Below are 22,094 nucleotides of genomic sequence, written 5' to 3' on the forward strand. Positions count from 1 at the left end.
GTTACGACAGGCTTGGCTTACGACGTTCCGAGGTCAAGACACTTTTGAATTATATTCATCAGAAATTATTTCCAGGGTTACAACGCCTACAACACTGAACTGGCAGAAGAAATATGACACCAAAAAAGAAAAATAATAAATACTTGAAGGTTATTAGGAGGAAAAATGCAATAAGAATGCATTTTACATAGTTTTTAAAAGTAAGGTTTTCTTAGGATTTTTGACGATTTTCCGGCTTACGACGCGTCTCAAGAACGGAACCCCTGTCGTAACTGGGGACTGCCTGTATTCAGGAGTAAAAAAAAGTGATAAATGCAGTCCCCTGTTATCGATGGGGGTTCCATTCACGGCAGGGTGCTGGTAAGCGAAAACTGCCATTAACCAAAACTAGTGATTTATGGTGCTGAGTTTCAGTTTATGGCATCTCTGGCAGGTATGTTATGGTGCCATAACTCTATTACAGGCAGTCCCCGGGTTACGACGGGGGTTCCATTCTTGAGACGCGTCGTAAGCCGAAAATCGTCGTAAGCGGGAATATCGTCAAAAATCCTAAGAAAAACTTACTTTTAATGCCTTGGGTGCATTGAAAACTATGTTAACAGCATTTTTATTGCATTTTTCATAAAAAAAACCTTCAAATATTGATTATTTTGAATTTTTGGTGTCATATTTCTTCTGCTAGATCAGCGTTGTAGGCGCCGTAACCCTGGAAATAATTTCTGATGAATATAATTGAAAAGCGCCTTAACCTCGGAACGTCATAAGCCGAACCCGTCATAACCCGGGGACTGCCTACACATATTTCACACAGATTATGGTTATCTATGATTAACTGGTTCATAAGAATTAAATTTTTTTAACTACTTTAGATCTACTGCTAGGTCCTGCCTTAGGGATGCTATCTATACACCTTCTTGAGAGACCAAAGTTATCTCCATCCTGCCTATTATTATTAGTGGCTAACTGTTGGTTGGACAAAGGCGAGTCTAAACATGAAGTTCATTAACTGTATTCTAATGTAATGAAATAGAAAAAATGTACAGCTACACACTGCATTTTACTATGTGGAGATAGCTGTTAAAACAGGTTAATGAAACCAAAAGTCAAACCTCTACTCATACATCTTCCCTGAAGGATTCAGTCTCAATTGAGAAATGAACATTTGAGGAAAACAAAGTTAAAGAAGCTGGACAGCTGGGAGGGTAAATCAAAGAGAACATATGAAGAGTAACAAGTAAAAGCAATGTAACTGGGCTGATAGGCCACTTTAAAGAACCTTTAGTAATATAATACATATCTACTGAGTATAACATAAACATAACACTTTGAGCAGTTCTCGCCTTGGTGAGAGAGAGAAATTAAATTTGCTGTATAAGCTAAAGCAAAAAAATGGAGCTCCACCCCCTCAAAAAACAAAAAAAATTAATTAAATTAAATTAAATTCTCACCTGATCAACAAGATCTCTGTGCTTTCTTGCCCATCGAAGCATAAGTGACTCCTTTCCCACTGGGATCTTCCATCCAAATAAACATCTGACATTATCAATCACATGATTCATCAGAGTTCCCTTTGATTTGGTATAAGCAATCATCAGTAGAGGAGAATGTGGTAAAGACTGTTTTATCCAGCGAGGTGGGGCTGGCGTACGCTGCAAGGTATATATTTCACCAAGAAGTTCACGAGTGAGTGAAAATATTAACAGACTAAATATTCTTGCACAGCTCTCTTCTTCCTCTTCAGATGTATCATCGCAATGGCTGAAATATAACATCAGTACATCAGTAAATGTGAAGATTAAGATAAAATCTCGGACATGTCTAAAAATCACCAACACTGACTTCCTCGAACTTAGTAAAAAATTGTTTTCTGTTATTGTAATTTTGCCCTTCATAATTCATACAGTTACAAATTAATCTAAAAATTTACTACTGTACTTATAACATAATTGGATTGTGTCCTCTATTCAGTTGTAATGTTCCTCATTTCTCACACATTCTGAATAATCATATAAATCCCCATATATAAAATGATAAAGATTAATATATCTTAAATATAAATTTTTTTAAAGTAAATTATATTTTCTTAACTATACAAACCTGAGGTCCTCAACATTAGGAATTACTTTACGGCAAAACCGGAACACAGCTTTTAAAACTCTTGAACGAGGTGGTTAGGCAGTAACTATCATCCAGTAGGCTGGTCTTGCCCAAATGTAAACAATCCACTTTGCCTTTCGGCTCAAGGTTTCAGATTGAGGGGTGGCATGAGTTGGGCATTTATGTAAAGGACCTCAGGTTTGTATAGTTATGAAAAATACCATTCACTTTAAAAACTGTGATTTGTTCCAACACGATGCACAAACCCCTGGTCCTTTACGCTAGGAAGACTCACTTATTGGTGGGAGGAATCTGAGTGAGTCTCTAGAACTGACTGGAGTTCAGGACACCTGGGATATTCCTCCTGATCATAAGAGCGAAGAGGAGAGCCCTGCCTCTGACATATTGATCAGCGTGAAGGAGATGCAAGATCAAGAGTTGGAATTATGGTCCTTTTCAAAATGAGTGAGGAATCGTAACTCATCCAGAAGAAGGATGGAAAGAATATTAAGAGTCGGAGGCATTAAAGCAAAGATCTGAGAATGGTTTGCCTTATTGCCAGTCTCCTTCCTCACCTTGCTAGATGAAGCAGGATTGTTTCTATAATTCTGATAAGAAAAATAGAAAAGAAACTAAACGTGTAGGCTTCCAGCATCAAACACCTGACTAGCAAGAGTAAGTTCAAATCCTATCCTCAACCTGAAGGAAGAGGAGTAGAGGGACAAGGAGGAAGGAGGGGAGAGGCTTTCCAAGAGACTACGAACTATGATATCCTTAACTTCTATTACTGTCCAGACTATTAAGCATGCATACTTACAACGCTATTCTACATTATCCTACTAAGACAATACGACTTACTGTGACTATATAAGTATGTCACCCTTAACTATATAACTACGTATTCTCTGACATTGTTTGTGCGGAGTATACAGCACCATGGGTAAGATGCAACTTGTCCACTTAAAGGAGCCAGGTAGGCAAACAACTTGTTGAGCATCCACCATAGGTCCAAGGGAAAATGAGTTCTAAGAACCTGTGGGCAAAGATCCAAAGGAAGACAGACATATGTGGCCCTAATGAGACTACATCTATCGTCCACTCTGACATATTCTTCAGAATGTGACAAAAGTACCAAGCCAATGGCACTGTGTGCTCTCTGAGAAAGCATACAGGTGACGTAGCCCTCTGCAACGGATTTCCTCACGATCTCATAGGACTCAGAGAAAGATGTTTCCTTAGACACTTCTGCATTGGTGAGTCAGCAGTGGAGAAAGGTTACCAACATCCAGTAAAGGGTATTGATCCTCCGCAGGTACAGCAACACACCAAAAGGACAAAGTAATGATTAATCTGGATAAAAATATAAAGTCCAAAACACTGGCGATCATGAAGGATTCAAACTCCCGTCAACAGATGCTGAATGATTGAACATCCGAGACAGAGTCACGACATGATACCTGCCTTTTGAAAAGTGATGTTGAAAACAAACCATGCAAATCATCTATCTTCTTCGCCAATGCTGGAGAGAGACGAGATGCAGTCTTGAAAAACATAACTGTCTGATGATTCTCACAATGGCATGTGTATGCTAAACGAGGGTCAAATGCTTTCTAGAGACCCGAGGTCCCTGTGATGGCAAGACAGAGAAGTTTCTAATCAGTAGTTGAATCTCAACTGAGGAGAAACAATACATACTACTTTAGTGAATGACTAGGGTGAATGTGGACCTACATATTTTCACAGCTGAATTGGAGAAGTTAACTCTCGCGATTCTGATCATAGAAACTCCCATCAATGACACCAACCAACAAAGATGGCTCTAATCCCTGGCATGTTACAGAGGACTGAAAGAGTTATTGAGCTATTTCATTGCTACTCAATGAGAAAGTCTGTGCTTTCAATGAAGGCTGGAAGTGTTTTATTCATGAAAAAACAGGGACTGTACTGCCTGAAGAACTGCTTTGAGTCACTGGCTGAAGGTTGGTCTGGGAAGATCTCTTTTCCTTACCCTGGAAGCAGAACTAGTAGGTCGAGTGATAGCCGAAATCTTCCATCATTCATTTTCAATTCGGGGTGAACAATGAATAGTTGAATGACTTATGAATTAGAAAATTGTACTATATAGAAGACAAAACTGTCGAGTTTGTCTGAATAAAATTATTCCAAGTCATCGCAGCTGCAATGGAGTAGAAGACTTACAGACTTCTGTTATACCATGAGGTAAACAAACATTATGATAAACCTACTGAGACATTTCTCTTTCTGATGATTCTCACAATGGAGTGTGCGTAGCACGAAACAGGAACATACCATAGACTCAAATGCTGCCCACAGACCTTAGCAGAAACAATGCTAAGACGAACAATGTCTCCATAAGAAAGCAGAATCCTGCATCTTACTCAACTCCATAGTGAGTTGCCTGATAGCACATACCGCATTGGAATGTTTTTGGCTGGTGGAGCTATTGAGTGCACTACACTTACACTCGAGCACCTTTGTATAAACTGAAACAGAAGGGAAATGAAACCCTATTTTTTTATCGTAATGCCACTCCCGTAGTCTTGTTGCTTAACAATACCACTGGGTGTCTCAAAATTAAACCCATAAACTCTTGGGAGGCCTGAAAGGCTGCACCGAGTTTCAGGATAATTATGAGGTACTTCTTATCATCTCGATCACACACCTGAAGAAATTGTCTGACAGGTCAGCACCTATTACTCTGTCTGTGCATCTGATAACAGAAGCATGTTGTGAGGGGAATATACTATATATGTTCAAAGGTTCCTGCTGATCGAGCAACAACCCTATTCCTTGCTCATCCTTTGAATGAGGAAAAGGAATAAGGACTGTTAGCAGACCACCTTCACTCTATGATGAAGAAAGTGAAGGCAAAGCTGACCTGAAGGAAAGCTTTTATGTTGACAACAGGATACCGAAGACAACTAGCTCTTGCCAAACTGGTTGTTCCCGAAACGGGAACGTTAGAAAGGTGAAAGTTGAATGAATTCTGAGCGATATCGATTCTGAATAGCTTGGGTGTACGTCCAGTGAGGTACTACGACCAAACCAGGAACATAGGCCCTCGCAGTAGAACTCTGAGGAGAAATCTCCATAGAGTTCTTATTTGCCTTGCCCAGCCCTGTGTAACCAGGAAATAGAGGGAATGAGAAAAGAGGATTGGATATTCTTGCCTGCCCTGCTGCTGGGACCACCAAACTGGTTCATTTATGCAAATGCGAGCGAGAGCTGGCAGAAGTTAAACAAGCGATTAACCCTTAAACGCCGAGCCCCTATTTACCAAAGTGTTTCTCGTATGCTGCCTGCGTTCGGGAGTTAGCGCCGAAGCAGAAAAAAAGTTATTTTTTTCAAAAAATCAAAGCACGCTTAGTTTTAAAGATTATGAGTTCATTTTTGGCTCCTTGTTTTGTCATTGCCTAAGTTTAGTATGCAACCATCAGAAATGAAACAAAAATATCATTATCATATATAAATATTGGAATATAAGACAGTGCAAAAAAATTTTTATATATAATTATATACAAATCGTGCTGCGAGCAAAACTGTTAAAGCTAATGAGTTAATTTTTGTTGTTGTATTGTACACTAAATTGCGATGATTCTGGTATATAACAATTTGTAAAATGATCAAAGCAACACAGAAAAAATATTACCACAATATGATGCATGAATTCGTAACGTGCGGAGGTGAAAAAGTTTTTTTTTTAAATTCACCATAAATCGAAACATTGTGCTAGAGACTTCCTGTTTATTGCAAAATGAAGGTAATTGATTGAATATTACTAGACTGTAAGTGTTCCAGCTTACAATTGCAGTTTTTTACCATTTTGGTCGAGTTAAAGTTGACCAAAGGTAGAATTTTTTCTATTTATCATGATTTATATGAAAATATTTCAAAACTGATAAAAGCTATAATCATGGGTTGTTTTTTGTTGTATTCTACATGAAATTGCACACATTTTCATATATAAAACTTTAAGTAAAAGCTAATATAAAACGGTGCAAACATTACAACAAACTGACGAGAATTTCTGAGATTTTCGGCAGTTATCACCCAGACATAAGGAAAGTTTTTTTGTTTTGTTTTTTTCAAAAATTCACCATAAATCAAAATATTGTGCTAGAGACTTCCAATTTGTTGCAAAATGAAGGTAAATGATTGCATATTACTAGAATGTAAGAGATTTAGCTAACAATTGCATTTTTCGACCATTTCGGTAAAGTCAAAGTTGACCAAAGGGTAAAATTTTGGCACTTATCATGATTTATATGAAAATATTTCAAAGCTGATAAAAGCTACAATCATGGATTGTTTTTCGTTGTATTCTACAGGAAATTGCACACATTTTCATATATAAAAATTTATCTAACGGCTAATATAAAACGGTGCAAACATTACGACAAACTGACAAAAGAATTTCTGAGATTTTTGGCAGTTTCTGTGCGGACATAAGGAAGTTTTTTAAAAAAATTCACCATAAATAAAAATATTGTGCTAGAGACTTCCCGTTTGTAGCAAAATGAAGGTAAATGATTGAATATTACTAGAATGTAAGAGTCTTAGCTTACAATTGCATTTTTTGACCATTTTCGTCAAGTCAAAGTTGACCGAAGGTTGAAATTTTGGCACATCGTTATTTATATGAAAATATTTCAAAACTGGTAAAAGCTACAACAATGGGTTGTTTTTAGTTGTACAGGCAGTCCCCGGGTTACGATGGGGGTTCCGTTCTTAAGACTCGTCATAACCTGAAAATCGTCGTAAGCTGGAACAACGTTGTTGAAAACATGTCCACGGAAAATTTCACTAATTTGCAATTTTTCTTAGGGCCGTATCTCTAAAATTATCACTAATTTACTTTTTTCATGTGCGACACTGTGTATTCACAAATTACTGTATATTTTCATTAAAATACAAGAGAGAGAGAGAGAGAGAGAGAGAGAGAGAGAGAGAGAGAGAGAGAGAGAGAGAGCATTACAACTTGTAGCACCAGCACGGTATAAAGGAGGTTTATATTTGTTTAAATAACTGAAATTATCAATAAACATTTTACATACTAGTACCATAAAAATTCTTTCATCTCTGTAAAAGAGAGAGAGAGAGAGAGAGAGAGAGTTTATCTCTCTCTGTTCTCTCAAAAAATACTTATAACGCTTCCAGCGAAAGAGAGGGAGGGAGTTACCACTATGACACATTATTATCTTGTGTGGCAAGAGAGAGAGAGAGAGAGAGAGAGAGAGAGAGAGAGAGAGAGAGAGAGAGAGAGAGTTAACCTTAATTAAAAGTGACATGGATAGATTAATATTGTATTTCTTTAAAATACTATCACATATGAATTTGGTAATTACAGTTATTATTATTATTATTATTTGAAAGTATTAAAAACAAATAGTACAAGTACATAAAAAATCTTGAGTCTCAGTAAATGAGAGAGAGAGAGAGAGAGAGAGAGAGAGAGATGAGAGAGGGAGCGAGAGAGGGGGGGGGAGAGAGAGAGCGAGAGAGAGAGTTGTGGGGGGGGGGGGGGGGGGGAATTTCATGAGCACTTCCCCCTCCTGGCTGTCACAGAACTTGATATATCTGACAGTTTTAGTACCTGGAGTTAGAAAAAGGTTACTGAGAGAAGACTGGGATTTCCTTCATTCTTCCATAATTTTATAAATATATAAGCTAAAATCTTACTAATTCACTATGGTATTTTCTTTAATGAATTGATATTATTGCTGTATAAATTAATATTAATATTTGTAAATAGTAAATCATTTATTTATCATACAAAAAAAACATACATCTGTGTAGTAGAGAGAGAGAGAGAGAGAGATAGAGAGAGAGAGAGAGAGAGAGAGGACGATGAGAGAGATGAGAGAGAGGAGAGAGAGAGAGACGAGAGAGAGAGAGAGAGAAGAGAGAGAAATTATTTTTATTATGTGATATCATTTCAACTTATTAAACTTACTAATAGAGTATTAATCAAAATTAATATTTGAAAATTAGTAAATCATTTTTGTATTATAAAAATATATTTAGTCATGAAAATAAACATCAAAATACACTAATTAGTGATTATTTTCGTCGGAAAATACAAAGAGAGAGAGAGAGAGAGAGAGAAGAGAGACGAGAGAGAGAGAGAGAGAGAGAAACTATGGTTTTCATATCCAAATCTAAGTAGAGTATAAATGGATTCTTTAAGTGAAATAATGTTTCAATGATATTTTGCGGTTTTGTATTAAAGGATATGTATACTGTTTGAGTATGCATTCCTTATCCTTGACTATGGTTACCATACAGTTTAATAGCGTAAATGAATTTATGCGCCCTCCGCTCAGAAACTAGTTCTGCGTATGAGGTATCGATTAAAAGCATAAAAAACCGTCGTAACCTTGGAATTTGCATTGTAATCTAACCAGGAACTTAGTTTTGTTAACCCTCTTACGCCAAAGGTAAAAAAAAATTTGTCTCCCGTGTGCCGGAGGTGTTTCAGAGTGAGCGCGGAAGCGGAAAAAAATAATTTTTTTCAAAAAATCACAGCGCGCTTAGTTTCCAAGATTAAGAGTTCATTTTTGGCTCCTTTTTTTGTCATTGGCTGAAGTTTAGTATGCAACCATCAGAAATGAAAAAAATTTATCATTATCATATATAAATAAGCGATATATGATAGCGCAAAAACGAAATTTCATATATAATTGTATTCAAATCGCGCTGTGCGCAAAACGGCTAAAGGTAACAAGTTACTTTTTTTCGTTGTAATGTACACTAAATTGCGATCATTTTGGTATATACACATTGTAAAAACTATAAAAGCAACACAGAGAAAAATATTATCACAAAATAATGCATGAATTCGTAACACGTGGACGTAAACAAATATTTTTTTCAAAAATTCACCATAAATCTAAATATTGTCCTAGAGACTTCCAATTTCTTTCAAAATGAAGACAAATGATTGAATATTACTATACTGTAAGAGTATTAGCTTACAACTGCAGTTTTCGACCATATCTGACGAGTTAAAGTTGACCGAATGTCGAATTTTTTATATATATATTTTTTATATGCAATATTTTGGAAATAAGAAAAGCTTACAACCTTCAAATATTTTTCGTTTTATTCTACATGAAATTGCGCACATTTTCATATATAAAACTCCATGAAATGCCTAATATGAAATGGAGCAAATATTCCGAGAATGGTACGTACGCATTTCGGAGATTTGTGGCGGAGAATCCGCGCGCGGAGGGAAGGAAAGATTTTTTTTTAAATTCACCATAAATCTAAATATTTTGCTAGAGACTTCGAATTTGTTTCAAGATGAAGATAAATGACTGAATATTACTAAAACTGTAAGAGTTTTAGCTACAATTGCGTTTTTCGACCATTCGGTAGAGTCAAAGTGACCGAACGTGGTTTTTTTCTATTTATCGTGATTTATATGCAAATATTTCGAAAAAGAGAAAAGCTACAACCTTCAATTATTTTTTGTTGTATTCTACATGAAATTGCGCACATTTTCATATATAAAACTTTATGTAACGGCTAATTTAAAATGGTGCAAACATTACCACAATCGCACGTATGATTTTTCGGAAGTTACCGCGCGGACGTAAAGAAAATGTTATTTTTTTCATAAATTCACCATAAATCGAAATATTGTGCTAGAGACTTCCAATTTGTTGCAAAATGAAGGTAAATGCTTGAATATTACTAGAATATAAGCGTTTTAGCTTACAATTGCGTTTTTCGACCATTTCGGTAGTCAAAGTTGACCGAAGGTTGAAATTTTGGCAATTATCGTTATTCATATGAAAATATCTCAAAAACTGATAAAAGCTACAACCATGGGTTGTTTTAGTTGTATTGTGCAATGAAATTGCGCACATTTCCAATATATAAAAACTTTATATAACGGCTAATTTTAAAATGGTGCAAACATTACCACAATCGCATGTATGATTTTTTTCGGAAGAGTTACCGCGCGGACGTAAGGAAAAAGTTTTTTCATAAATTCACCATAAATCTAAATATTGTGCTAGAGACTTCCAATTAGTTGCAAAATTAAGGTAAATGATTGAATATTACTAAAATATAAGAGTTTTAGCTTACAATTGCGTTTTTCGACCATTTCGGTAGAGTCAAAGTTGACCGAAGTTTGAAATTTTGGCAATTATCGTTATTTATATGAAAATATCTCAAAACTGATAAAAGCTACAATCATGAGTATTTTTTGTTGTATTCTACATAAAAATGCGCACATTTTCATATATAATATTCCATGTAACGGCTAATTTAAAATGGTACAAAAATTATGTCAAAGTGACGAAATAATTTCCGAGATGTGTCACAAATACTTTTTAGTGCGGCAAGAAAGAAATTCGCGCTTGCGCGCCTGCGTAACGATTGTAAACAAAACAACACCTTGATCCGTGAACTCCCAGCATCCCCCAAGGCGCGTGATTCAAAAGTTTTAGGCTGGTAGGCCTATAAGTATTTTTCCGCAAATTTTATAAAAAACTTTTGTAAGTCGACGTAAAATACGTCCAGTCGGCGTAAGAGGGTTAATTATGTATATATTGGAAACAAGCAATGATTTTTTCATCATTTGCACTTTTGGACTGTTATAAACTGCGCATCCCAAGCTAGTGTATTCATTCGCTCGGAAACTAGTTCCGCATATGAGGCGTCACTAAAAAAATTTTAAAAATACGACATAAAAAGTGTCGAAAATCATAACCTCAAAATTTTTTTTGTAATCTAACCAAAAACTTATTTTTATTATTAACTGTGCTAAACTATAAAGGATTCTTATCATAGTATGCATTTTTTAAAAGCGTCGTTAACTCGGAGCGTCGGAAGCGTCAGCGTTGTAACCTCGGAACAAGCGTCGTAACCCAGGGCGGATTTTTCAATGAATATTTAAGAAAAAGTGTCGTAACCTCGGAACGTCATAAGCCGGAGCCGTCGTAACCCGGGGACCGCCTGTATTCTAAATGAAATTGCACACATTTTCATACATAAAACTCTATGTAACAGCTAATATAAAATGGTGCAAAAATTATGACAAAGTGACGAAAGAATTTCTGAGATGTGTCGCTGATGCTTTTTAGTGTGAGAAGAAAGAAATTCGCGCATGCGCGATTGGGTAACACTTGTAAACAAAACACAGCTTGATTCGTGAACTTCCAGCATCCCTCAAGGCGTGTGATTTAAAATTTTTTGCAAACTTGGCCTATAACTATTTTTCCGCGAATTTAAAAAAAAACTTTTTGCAGTTGACGTATCGCACGTCAATTAAGCACCCGACAGACAATTTTAGTTGATGTATAATACATCCAGTTGGCATTTAAGGGTTAAGTGGCGAGAAAATGCAATATCCTTGCCATGCATCCGTCTTCTCCGAGACTGAAGCTTCGTGTGAAGAGGACTGCACAAATGACCTCTCCTCAGACACTTCTGGCGTTCTGTCTGGAGAGACAGGTACGTCTACACGGAACCTGTAGCAATACTAATGCTAGGGTTTACCAGCAGGTGTGAGTCACTGTATGACTTGTGCTCTTCTCCCACCCTGCGCCAGAATTGGGATGGTGAGAGGTCTCGCGGTCACTGATTTTTGGATGTACATTCAGTGTGTCTCGTGAACAAGCACTTCTCCTGAAGCAGCACTAGTTGTAGAGGAGGAACCCTTAGATCTAATAGTAGGAGCACGAACCCAAGTATTGCACTCCTGTGGCCCCCCCAAACGCTCTATCCAAAGATAAGCAAAACTGTTATTAATCCTGAAGGATTAGGAGAGCCTACAGGAGAACCAACTGCTTCCTCCGTGTAAGGAGACAGACCTTTCGAAGTCCTAATAAGGGGCTTTTTAGGGGGAGGAGAGGCTATCACCTTCTTCTTAGACCAACGAAGTCTTAGGAAAAGAAGGGGAGGATGCAGCATAAGACGACGACACCTTTCCCCAACTACTTGAGTGTATGACAAGATGACCTGAGGATTGATCTCAAAATACCAACACTTGTAACCGAATTCTGAGGTGTCCGCCTTATACCTCTTGGCAAAATTGAGAGGGTCGGGCAACTAGGTAAGGAATAGGGGCGGTCTACTTGTCCTGCTAGGAGAACCAATAGGAGGGGTAGATCATGTGCAATCACCACCTGTGATTAAAGTAGCACAGGGAAGGAGGGTGCTTATGCCATGACAAAGAATCATCTTGAAAAAAGCAGAAAGTTCACTTGGATAGAGCCGAGCACTCAATTTGGCAGAGTCAAATCGAGTGAGCTGAGTAGATAACACCGCAACTAAGAGTGGTAATCATCATCTAAGAACCATCGCTTCCTCCCTCATTCACTCCACCGAGGCCAAAGCCCCTCCAGAAGAAGAATAATTCTTATTATACCCCTTCGGAGTAAGAGGGTTAACAGCTAAGGCGTGTTCAGGCACTACTGGGCTCTCGACAAGAACAAAATGTCCAAGTGTAACTGGGGGTTTGCAAGGTTTAACAAACGCGGGCACTGATGGTTGCTCAGAAGCTACTGTGTCAGACATGCTCACACTTACGTTTACTGAAAGAAATTCTCGTACCTTCTTTGAAAGGTCTACTCTCCTCCTTGCAAACAGAAGATAAAAGTTCTAGACAATCCCAGACACTGCCTTTAGACTTCTTATAAGGCACCTGAGGCGAAGCGGGCGCTTCCGACAATGGCCTCTTCTGAGGCCTAGACTTCTTAAAGCACCACTGGTGCCTAATCCCCAGACTGGAAGCTTCAGAGCTTGATGAAATTTTTGAAACTTCATTAACCCTTTAATGCCGATTGGACGTATTAAACGTCGACGAAAATTGTCTGTCGGGTGCCAAACTGACGTATGGTACGTAGACGAAAAAGTTTTTTTTTTAAATTCGCGGAAAAATAGTTATAGGCCTACTAGGCAAAAACTTTTGAATCACGCGCCTTGGTGGATGCTGGGAGCTCATGGATCAAGCTGTTGTTTTGTTTACAATCGTTACCCAGGCGCGCAAGCGTGAATTTCTTTCTTCTCGCACTAAAAAGAACCAGCGACGCATCTCGGAAATTATTTCGTCACTGACATAATTTTTGCACCATTTTATATTAGCCGTTACATAAATTTTTATATATGAAAATCTGGGCAATTTCATGTAGAATACAACAAAAAACAACCCATGGTTGTAGCTTTTATCAGTTTTGAAATATTTTCACATAAATAACGATGTGCCAAAATTTCAACCTTTGGTCAACTTTGACTTGACCAAAATGGTAAAAAAAAGGGATTTTGACGAAGGAAAAATCTATTTCTGGGCAACGACCTGTGTCGCCCTGTGAAATGGTTCCTTTGATACTATTTCTGAAGAATAAATATTGCTATTCATCCTAGAGAAAAAAGAAACAATATAATGCCAAGATAAATGGCTCGCTCACTTCTTATAGAAGTGTCGGTATAGTAAGGAGCGAGTGGAATCACTACCAGAGGTCCCTTGCCATTTAGCTTCTTCCTTCGACAAAACCCCGAACTACGGAGGAGCCGTGCTACAGCTCCCGGTCTATACTACCGTGAGCGCCTCCGACGCCTGAGACGTCATTCCTGAAGATAGCCTCCAAGCTTGGGGTAAGCTGGGTGAGGATAATCTAACTACAGGGTGGGGTTTCACAGGGCGACACAGGTCGTTGCCCAGAAATAGATTTTTCCTTCGTCAAAATCCCTTTTCTGGGCTTGACCTGTGTCGGCCTGTGAAATAGTACCAGAGAATGCCAAACACCAAGCTTGAGGAACAGTACAGATAAATTAAAAAAGGTAAAGTTAAACACTTGTAAGGTTAATAGTATAATAATCAACTAAAATTACAGTCTTACCCTAAGGGAAGTATAAGCCCTAAAACACGGGTTATCACTTAAAATTAGTTAGCCTAACAACAAACAATAACAATACAGGTTAGGCAAAGACAAGATATAAGTTGATATATACAAAAGAATGGAACTGAATCCGATTAGAATGATGAACAAAAGCAAACTCAAGGTAACCCAATACATGGAGGCGACTAAACTAAGTAAGGGTGCAATGGGGCAGGTAGAAGGGAAGGCTACAAGAAGTTATAGTAAAATTAAGAATCAGGAGAAAACTGTGTTTCCAGCTGCCACTGCTGGAAATTTGAGGGCTTCTAAGGTTTTAGGTAGTGCCGTTTGAAAACTGTCGGAGATTTCCAGCCTGTATACTTCTTAAGATCGTCAAAATTCATGTGTTGGAAATAATTAATAGATGTGGCCACCGCCCTAACATCGTGGGCCCGAGGAAAGGACTCTGGATTGGCCTGTTTAATGAAGTATAAAATTTGTTGCCTGATCCCTTTTAGGGATAAAGTACCCCCACCTCCCTTCCTAATGAACAATGGGCCTGAAGATTTCAGAGTTGTTCTGCTTAGGTAGGCTCTTAATGAGTTGACAGGACAAAGGGAAATGTCTTGAGGTAGTGTAGGATTTTCCACGAGGACCATCTGTCCTGTGGGTCTTCATTTGCTAGAAAATGGCGATCTGGGGTATAAGAGGACTTCCCCTGAGGGGAGGAACTCAATGTGGCCTGGTTCCCTTGATAAAGCTGACAGTTCTGATATTTAGCTCCGGAGGCTAAACTTAATAAGAATAGGGTTTTCCTCAGGAGGGATATATAATTGCAAGAGTCATTGTTAATGTCCGAGGCCAGTTTGAGGACATCATTTAAGAACCAGAGACTGATTTAGGTCTCGTTGATGGTCTTAATCTAGCACAAGCTTTTGGTATGGACGTAAAGTACGAATCCGTAAGGTCTATGCTAAAACCAAATTGGAAGATCTTTTTAAGAGCTGATTTGGTCGTAGTGATAGTGCTTGCTGCTAAGCCTTTCTCAAACAATGATCTGAAGAAAGTTATGGCTAGGTTCGTTGTCATGACTTGAGAATTTGACAACTTAAGGAACTCTGCTAGTTTCTTGACAGATGAATCATATTGTCGGAGAGTAGATTCTCTTTTATCTGATTCCAAGAATGAGATATTCTGGGGATCAATTTCTGCATTCCTCATGGCTGCGAATTTCAGAAAATCCATAAAGTTAGGTTTTCTGAATTCTTGAGGAAGCGGACACAGTCTGAGTTTGCACTAACTGGGTTAGTTTGGGGTTGGGAATCCGTAGTGGTCGGAGTCTCAACTCTAGGAGTAGAGGGAACCAATTGCTCTTGGGCCAGTTGGAGCTACTAGAGCTACTTGGCCTTTGAATGTCCTGAGTTTGTCTAAAAACTTTCATGAGAAGGTTCACCGGAGGGAAGAGGTAAATATTCTTCCATTCGTTCCAATCGAGGATCATTGCATCCGTAGCGTATGCTAGAGGATCGAGGTTGGGTGCCACGTAACAAGGGAGTTTGTGGTTTGACTCCGTGGCGAAGAGGTCTACTTGGAGTCCGGGGACTTGTAGACTGATCCAATTGAATGAACTCCTGTCCAGTGTCCACTCCGATTCCAACGGAGCGGAGCGTGATAGAGCGTCTGCTACTACGTTTTCTTGACTCCTGCCAGGTGAGTGGCTGACAGGTGCCATTTGTTTTTGCATGCCAGAGAAAAGATGGCTATCATGACATGGTTCAAGTGGCTTGACTTGGATCCGCCCCTGTTGATGCAGTGTACTACTACTGCACTGTCCAGAACTAATTTGAAATGAGAGTTCTTGGGCGGACGGAGTCGTTTCAGTGTGAGGAATACTGCCATGGCCTCCAGTACATTGATATGTAGCTGGCGGAATGTTAACGACCAAGTTCCTTGAACTTTTTCGTACTGGGAGTATCCTCCCCACCCTGTTAGTGAGGCGTCTGTGTGGATCACTAATGATGGAGGGGGAAACTGTAGAGGAATTGCTTTTGAAAGGTTCTTTGTCTCCGTCCAGGGGCGGAGACGTTTTCCGTAAGATTGCTGGGATAAAGGCTAGTTTGTCCCGTGATCTGCAATTCGCTCTTGAGCGCCATACCTGTTTTATATCTTTGAGTTTGGCTCTGAGCAGAACGTCTGTGACTGGATGCAAACTGGAGTGAAGGCCCGGATCCTCTCCTGGCACCTCCTGGATGTTTGTTGTCGTTTGAGAAATTGTTTTTGTAGCTCTTGCAATTTCTTTCCTTTTCAACGACGGAATTGATAGAGTGTGCGATTGTAAGTCCCACTGAAGGCCTAACCACTGGAATCGAGATTCCGGTGTTAGTCTGGACTTGGTTTTGTTTATTTGAAAACCTAAATGTTCAGAATTTGATCACTCTGACCGTTGCTTCTTTGCATTCTTTGGGGTGGCTTTGCCCAAATAAGCCAATCGTCCAGATAAGCCACTAACATTATTCCCTGTTTCCTTAGCTCTTGCACTACTGCTTCCGCCAATTTGGTGAAGATCCTGGGGGCTATGTTGAGCCCGAATGGCATTACCTTGAAGGAGTAGGATCTGTTGCCTAGTTTGAAGCCTAGGAATGGACGGAAGTGTCTGGCTATGGGAACATGATAGTAGGCATCTGTAAGATCTATAGAGGTTGTGACGGCCCCACGGGGAAGTAAGGTCCGTACCTGCGAAACGGTCAGCATCCTGAACTTGTCGCAATGAATGAATAAGTTCAGATGGGACAAGTCTAAGATGATTCTTCGGTTTACCGAGTCTTTCTTTGGCACGCTGAACAAGCGTCCTTGAAATTTTAAATTGTTGACTCTTGAGACTACTCCTTGAGAAGGAGGTCTTCGGTATACTCTACCAATTCCGTTGTTGGTGCTTGATAGAATCTGTTTGGTTGGAGGAGGGCCCTCTAGCCAACTCCAACCTAGTCCCTTTGTTACTATACTTTGAGCCCAAGGGCTGAACCCCACCGCTGGCGGAAGAGGTACAGCCTCCCTCCTACCTTGGGATTCTCACTGCTGGTTTGCCGAGGGGCGGCCACCTCTTGCTCCTCGGAAACCTCTTCCCCTGTTAGCAGCCTGCCGGATCCTCTGAATCGAGAGGCACCTCTTGCTCTACTGCCTCTCGCAAACCTATTGAAAGCCTGAAAGTTCTGGCTTTCATAGTTGGAATTGTAGGCTGGCGAGACAGCAAAGGAAGTGGAGGGTTGAGATTGCTGGGACTGAGGGGTCAGAACAAGGTATTGTTGTTGACCCTTTGACGATGGTTGCCCTGTGATGCTGGGACTGCCTGAACCAACGTTTGTTGAGAAGGCTGGAAGGGAGAGAACTTCCTTGGTTTCTTCTTGTTCCTTGGGTTAGGACCAGAAGATTGCATGCCTCCGCTTTGCTACCAGTCCCCACCTGACTTTGAGGCACTGGTTGACCTTAGAAGACCTCATGAAGGACTTCTGCTACTACTGGTGCTGGAAAGAGGTCCGTTCCCCAAATTGAGGAAGCAATCAGTTTATTCGGTTCATGGCGGATAGTAGCTTCCGCCAGAACGTGCTTCCTACAATTTCTCCTGGCTATGAGGAAGTCGTAAAGGTCACACTGCATGGTGTGCAGCAGACCTTTAGCCAAAACTTTAAATAACGGCTCTTGTTGGTATACAAGAGCCGTCATCTCCGCCATAGTCATGGAGGAAAGGGATCTCGCGAGCCTAGTCCGGGCGTCGTACTCCATCTGGATGAGAGAGTCCGACAAACCTGGGGAGTCTCTCACTAAAGAGAGAGGTGGCACAGTCCGCCTTTAGTTTTCCTACTGAGAAAGTAGGAACTGCCCCTTCGAAGTACGTCTCGGAGCCTGGGACTAAGAGAGAGGTGGGTTCCGTCTCTCGTAGTTGAGGCAGGGGCTCGTCTTTCAGGGCGGCCTGAAAGGTTGCTTCCACTACCTTAAGGGTCAGTGGTAGCGGAGTCCCTTCCACCGGAGTAAAAATGGTGAAAGGACTCCTAAAGGCTGTGATGCGGGTGTTTTCACACCCCCATTCTTCCAGACTTCTCATTAGAGTCTGCTGTGCCTGTTCCCGTCGGAAGGATCACTGTTTCCTTGGGAACCTTGTCCTCTCTCATCATCGCTGCTTCCGTTAGTCGGACGTAGCCAATGAATGGTGGTTGAAGGTCTCTGGGGTGGAACTCGAAGTCCTCACGCCTCTTCGAGTTCCTATGCCTTCGATTGTCAACATTCCGTTGACAAACGGGGCATACGAAGCGATCCTCCAAGGGTTGGCCGCCTTGAATTCCGGCAGTTGGCTGGAATCTGGCATTGGAAGAGGAGAAGGTGGCACAGATAGAGGGGAACCTGCCGCAATCGAGGTTTGGATCCCGGCGATGGCATTCTCCTGAGCGGCCAGCCGTTCCGCCAGCGATTGGGATCGACTGGCCGGAAGACGTAACAGAACTGGAGAGCTGGGAGAGCACCGAGCCGACCTTGTTGTCAACCAAGGCCCCTACGATCACTCCCACCTTGCTCCAGAATGTTAGCCGAAAAGGATTCGGGATCAACAAAAAGAGGGACTTGAGCCCGATCCTTACGTGATCTATGTTTGGGGGACCTCGACGCAGAGGAAGAGGCCTCCCTTGACCTAACTGATCCGGGGTGGTGAGCCGGAGTTATAGTGTCTGTCAGGATGACCGATTTCTTGGGGAGAGACTTTTTAAGTTTCTCCTCGGTCATCTTAGCCTTGGGGATCACTGAAGTAGCCTTAGGACGGACAGACCGCTGCTCTTCAGTGAAGCCCCGGAAAGAAGTGGAAGTAGAAGGATCAGTAGAAGGTGATGGAGAAAGGGAATTCAGGAAAGGGCCCTGAGAACCCACAGGAGCTGCCCCTACTACACCCTTACCTGTACCCATGGAGTCAATAGCCATGGGTTCAACGTCGAGGTTCATTGCCGCAACGTCTTCTGCAACGTCCTCTGAAATCCCCCTCCTGTAGGGAGATCATGACTTGAAGGTCGGCCAGCAAAGGGGCGGCCGCTATCGGTCCACCACTGATCCTTTCTTGGCTCCTGGGAATATTAGGTCCGCCATATCCTGGGTAAGAATGTAGGGGCGGCCCTTAGAATTCCGGCCAAAACCCCCTACCCAAGCTTTGAGAGTCGACAAAGCTTTCTTCTTTTCTTCATCAGAACCCTGTAAAAAAGGGTCTAGAGTTAGGGAGAGGATAGGGGAGGAATGTCTGTTGTGTTGAGATTATATGAATATGTGTCTCATATGTGAAAGGTATAATATAACAACAAGTATTCCAGGTGACGAATGAATGAAGAAAGTGCTAAGAAACTTTACTACTAGTGAGGCATCTCCTACTAGCAAGAGTAGCAGGTTTGGCAAGCTTCATGATGCCAAACGATAAAAATCCTCCACTTTCACTGCACATTCCGCATGAGAACGGCATACTATATGGCCGCACAGGTCTTGGAGGAGGCACTGCACCCAATCTCCTGGCACAACATCTGTAAGTCAAAGGATACATGAGTACCAATGACAACCTCCGGTGGAATAATATGCAAAAAACTATCCGTGGGTGCCGGAGTAGGACCGACGGATAGAGATCTACGTATGAATATTACGTAGAAAAATTACGAGGGGGGAAGAAAGTCTCTGCCTCCGCCTAAGCTCACTTGTCATATGACTAAAAATAGACTCCGTAGGGCCCGGAGTTCTCCGTATGGCCCGGAGTTAATTAATATTGAGTGAGCAATGTCAAACTTCTAACGAAGCAAGGGATAGTACGAGAGGCGGAAATAAAAAACCCCCCCCCCGGAGTAACGCAAAAAGATTCTAAACATTAAATAACACAAAATAAAACAAAATAAAAACCCCTTATATCAGTAAGTGCTCGTGTGAACTATCCTAAGTGGATGGGAGGAAACCCAGTGGTTCCCTCCCCCCCTCTCTATGTTCGGTAGCGGCGGATAGACACCTGCCGGACTGAACTGAGGGGGAAAAGAGTAGGGAAGAATGTGGGGTAGGGGAGCCCTCCCCCTGAGCGGCCAGTTAAGGACGGAGAAGAAGGGGGGAGGAGGTGGTCCCGAGCCCCCGAGGCACGTGACGAGTGAGAGTACCAGTAGGGGAGGGGAGATCCCCACCAGTCCCGTGAGGTAACCCCTCTCATGCAGACTCGGACGCTAGCTGTGAGAAACGAGTCATCACCCATCGACGTGGATGGCAATGTATGGAGGGGGGGGAATGGGGGGACGGGAGGGGGGACCCCGTAACCGGGTTCGGCTCACCGTGATAAACCGGTGGTCTTCCCAGCCAGGTGAAAGATACGAGGTGGGAAGAACCGTCGGAACAACATCAATATCACTGATATAAATAGGATTATTTATAATAATCAATCAAATAAAAATTAAAGCGATATCTTAAAGCTAGACTAACACGGGGAACACGAAGCTAAGCAAACAGAAAATTAGGTTAATCGCCGATCCGAAGAAAGGGGTATGTTAGCCTAATTTAACCTCTAGTTCAAGAAAAACGGGGGGCAGGCTAATCACCATCGACAATTGGGGTATGAAAGCCTAACTTAACGGTAAAAATAAATTATAAAACCGGGAAGCTAATCGCCATACCGAAGCATGGTGTATGTTAGCCAACCTAGTACCTATAATATTATTAAAGTAATCAGGAACTAGAGAAGGAAAGAGAGAACATCAGAATAATTAAGATGATATGACTCTCAATCGTGACGATAAAACTCCTAACAATGTAAGGCGTAGCTAGACTAAGGTCCGAAACGTGCGGTCGGAGCGTGCCCCGTGGAGGCCTAACTAAAAAACTAACTGCATAAAGATATAGAGACTATGTATAAGTAACCATATCTAAAGTACTGAGAAAAAGGGAAATCTCTAACGGTATGGAAGACCGAAAGAGATAACCCGTACCGCCATGCGGTCGAGGGGCATACCGGCCGATAAGGCTCCGAATATGTATAAAACACGAAGATCATCATAAAATGAGATCAGTAACCCCAAACAGTACTTAACTTAGAAGCAGAAGTTGAAGACATCTTGAAAATAAATCCAAATAAATCCAAATAGAGCGAAACACAGCACCGAAAAAAATTTTAACGTTTGGTGTAACGCGCGCTATCGAAGGAATGACGTCTCAGGCGTCGGAGGCGCTCACGGTAGTAGTAGACCGGGAGCTGTAGCACGGCTCCTCCGTAGTTCGGGGTTTTGTCGAAGGAAGAAGCTAAATGGCAAGGAACCTCTGGTTTAGTGATTCCACTCGCTCCTTACTATACCGACACTTCTATAAGAAGTGAGCGAGCCATTTATCTTGGCATTATATTGTTTCTTTTTTCTCTAGGATGAATAGCAATATTTATTCTTCAGAAATAGTATCAAAGGAACCATTTCACAGGCCGACACAGGTCAAGCCCAGAAAGACAATTGTAAGCTAAAACTATTACATTCTAGTAATATTCAATCATTTACCTTAATTTTGCAACAAATTGGAAGTCTCTAATGCAATATTTCAATTTATGGTGAATTTATGAAAAAAACTTTTTCCTTACGTCCACTCGGTAACTCCGAAAAAATCATAAATTTGTTCATCCGATTGTTGTAATGTTTGCAACATTTTAAATTAGCCGTTACATAAAGTTTTATATATGAAAATGTGCACAATTTTATGTAGAATACAACAAAACACAACCCATGGTTGTAGCTTTTATCAGTTTGAAATATTTTTGTATAAATAACGATAAATAGAAAAAATGTGACCTTCGGTCAACTTTAACTCAAACAAAATGGTCGAAAATGAAATTTTCATTATTAAAATGAAGTTTTATTGTATACTTACCGAACAATTATACAGCCGTGATTTCCACGAGCGGCAGGATACTAAATTCAAATTTAGCGCGTAGGCGTCGCCAACACTGGTGGTGATGACATCATCTCCCTCCACTCACGGGAGAACCAGGTACAACTGCCCAGGTGAATCCAATTCTTTCTGCCCGTCCGTCCACCTAAGGGGAGGAGGGTGGGTATAATCATAATTGTTCGGTAAGTATACAATAAAACTTCATTTTAATTAATGAAAATT

General features: G+C 40.7%; 1 protein-coding gene across 1 annotated transcript in view; it reads right to left on the minus strand.

Moving 5' to 3' along the window:
- LOC135205254 (uncharacterized) overlaps positions 1 to 22,094 on the minus strand; it is a 157,271-nt gene that overhangs the window by 624 nt on the left and 134,553 nt on the right. Inside the window, 1 exon segment of the mRNA XM_064235604.1 lies at positions 1,449 to 1,758. Coding sequence (XP_064091674.1) covers positions 1,449 to 1,758 — 310 coding nt within the window.

Source organism: Macrobrachium nipponense, chromosome 49 (assembly GCF_015104395.2).
Source record: "Macrobrachium nipponense isolate FS-2020 chromosome 49, ASM1510439v2, whole genome shotgun sequence".
NCBI lineage: Eukaryota > Metazoa > Arthropoda > Malacostraca > Decapoda > Palaemonidae > Macrobrachium > Macrobrachium nipponense.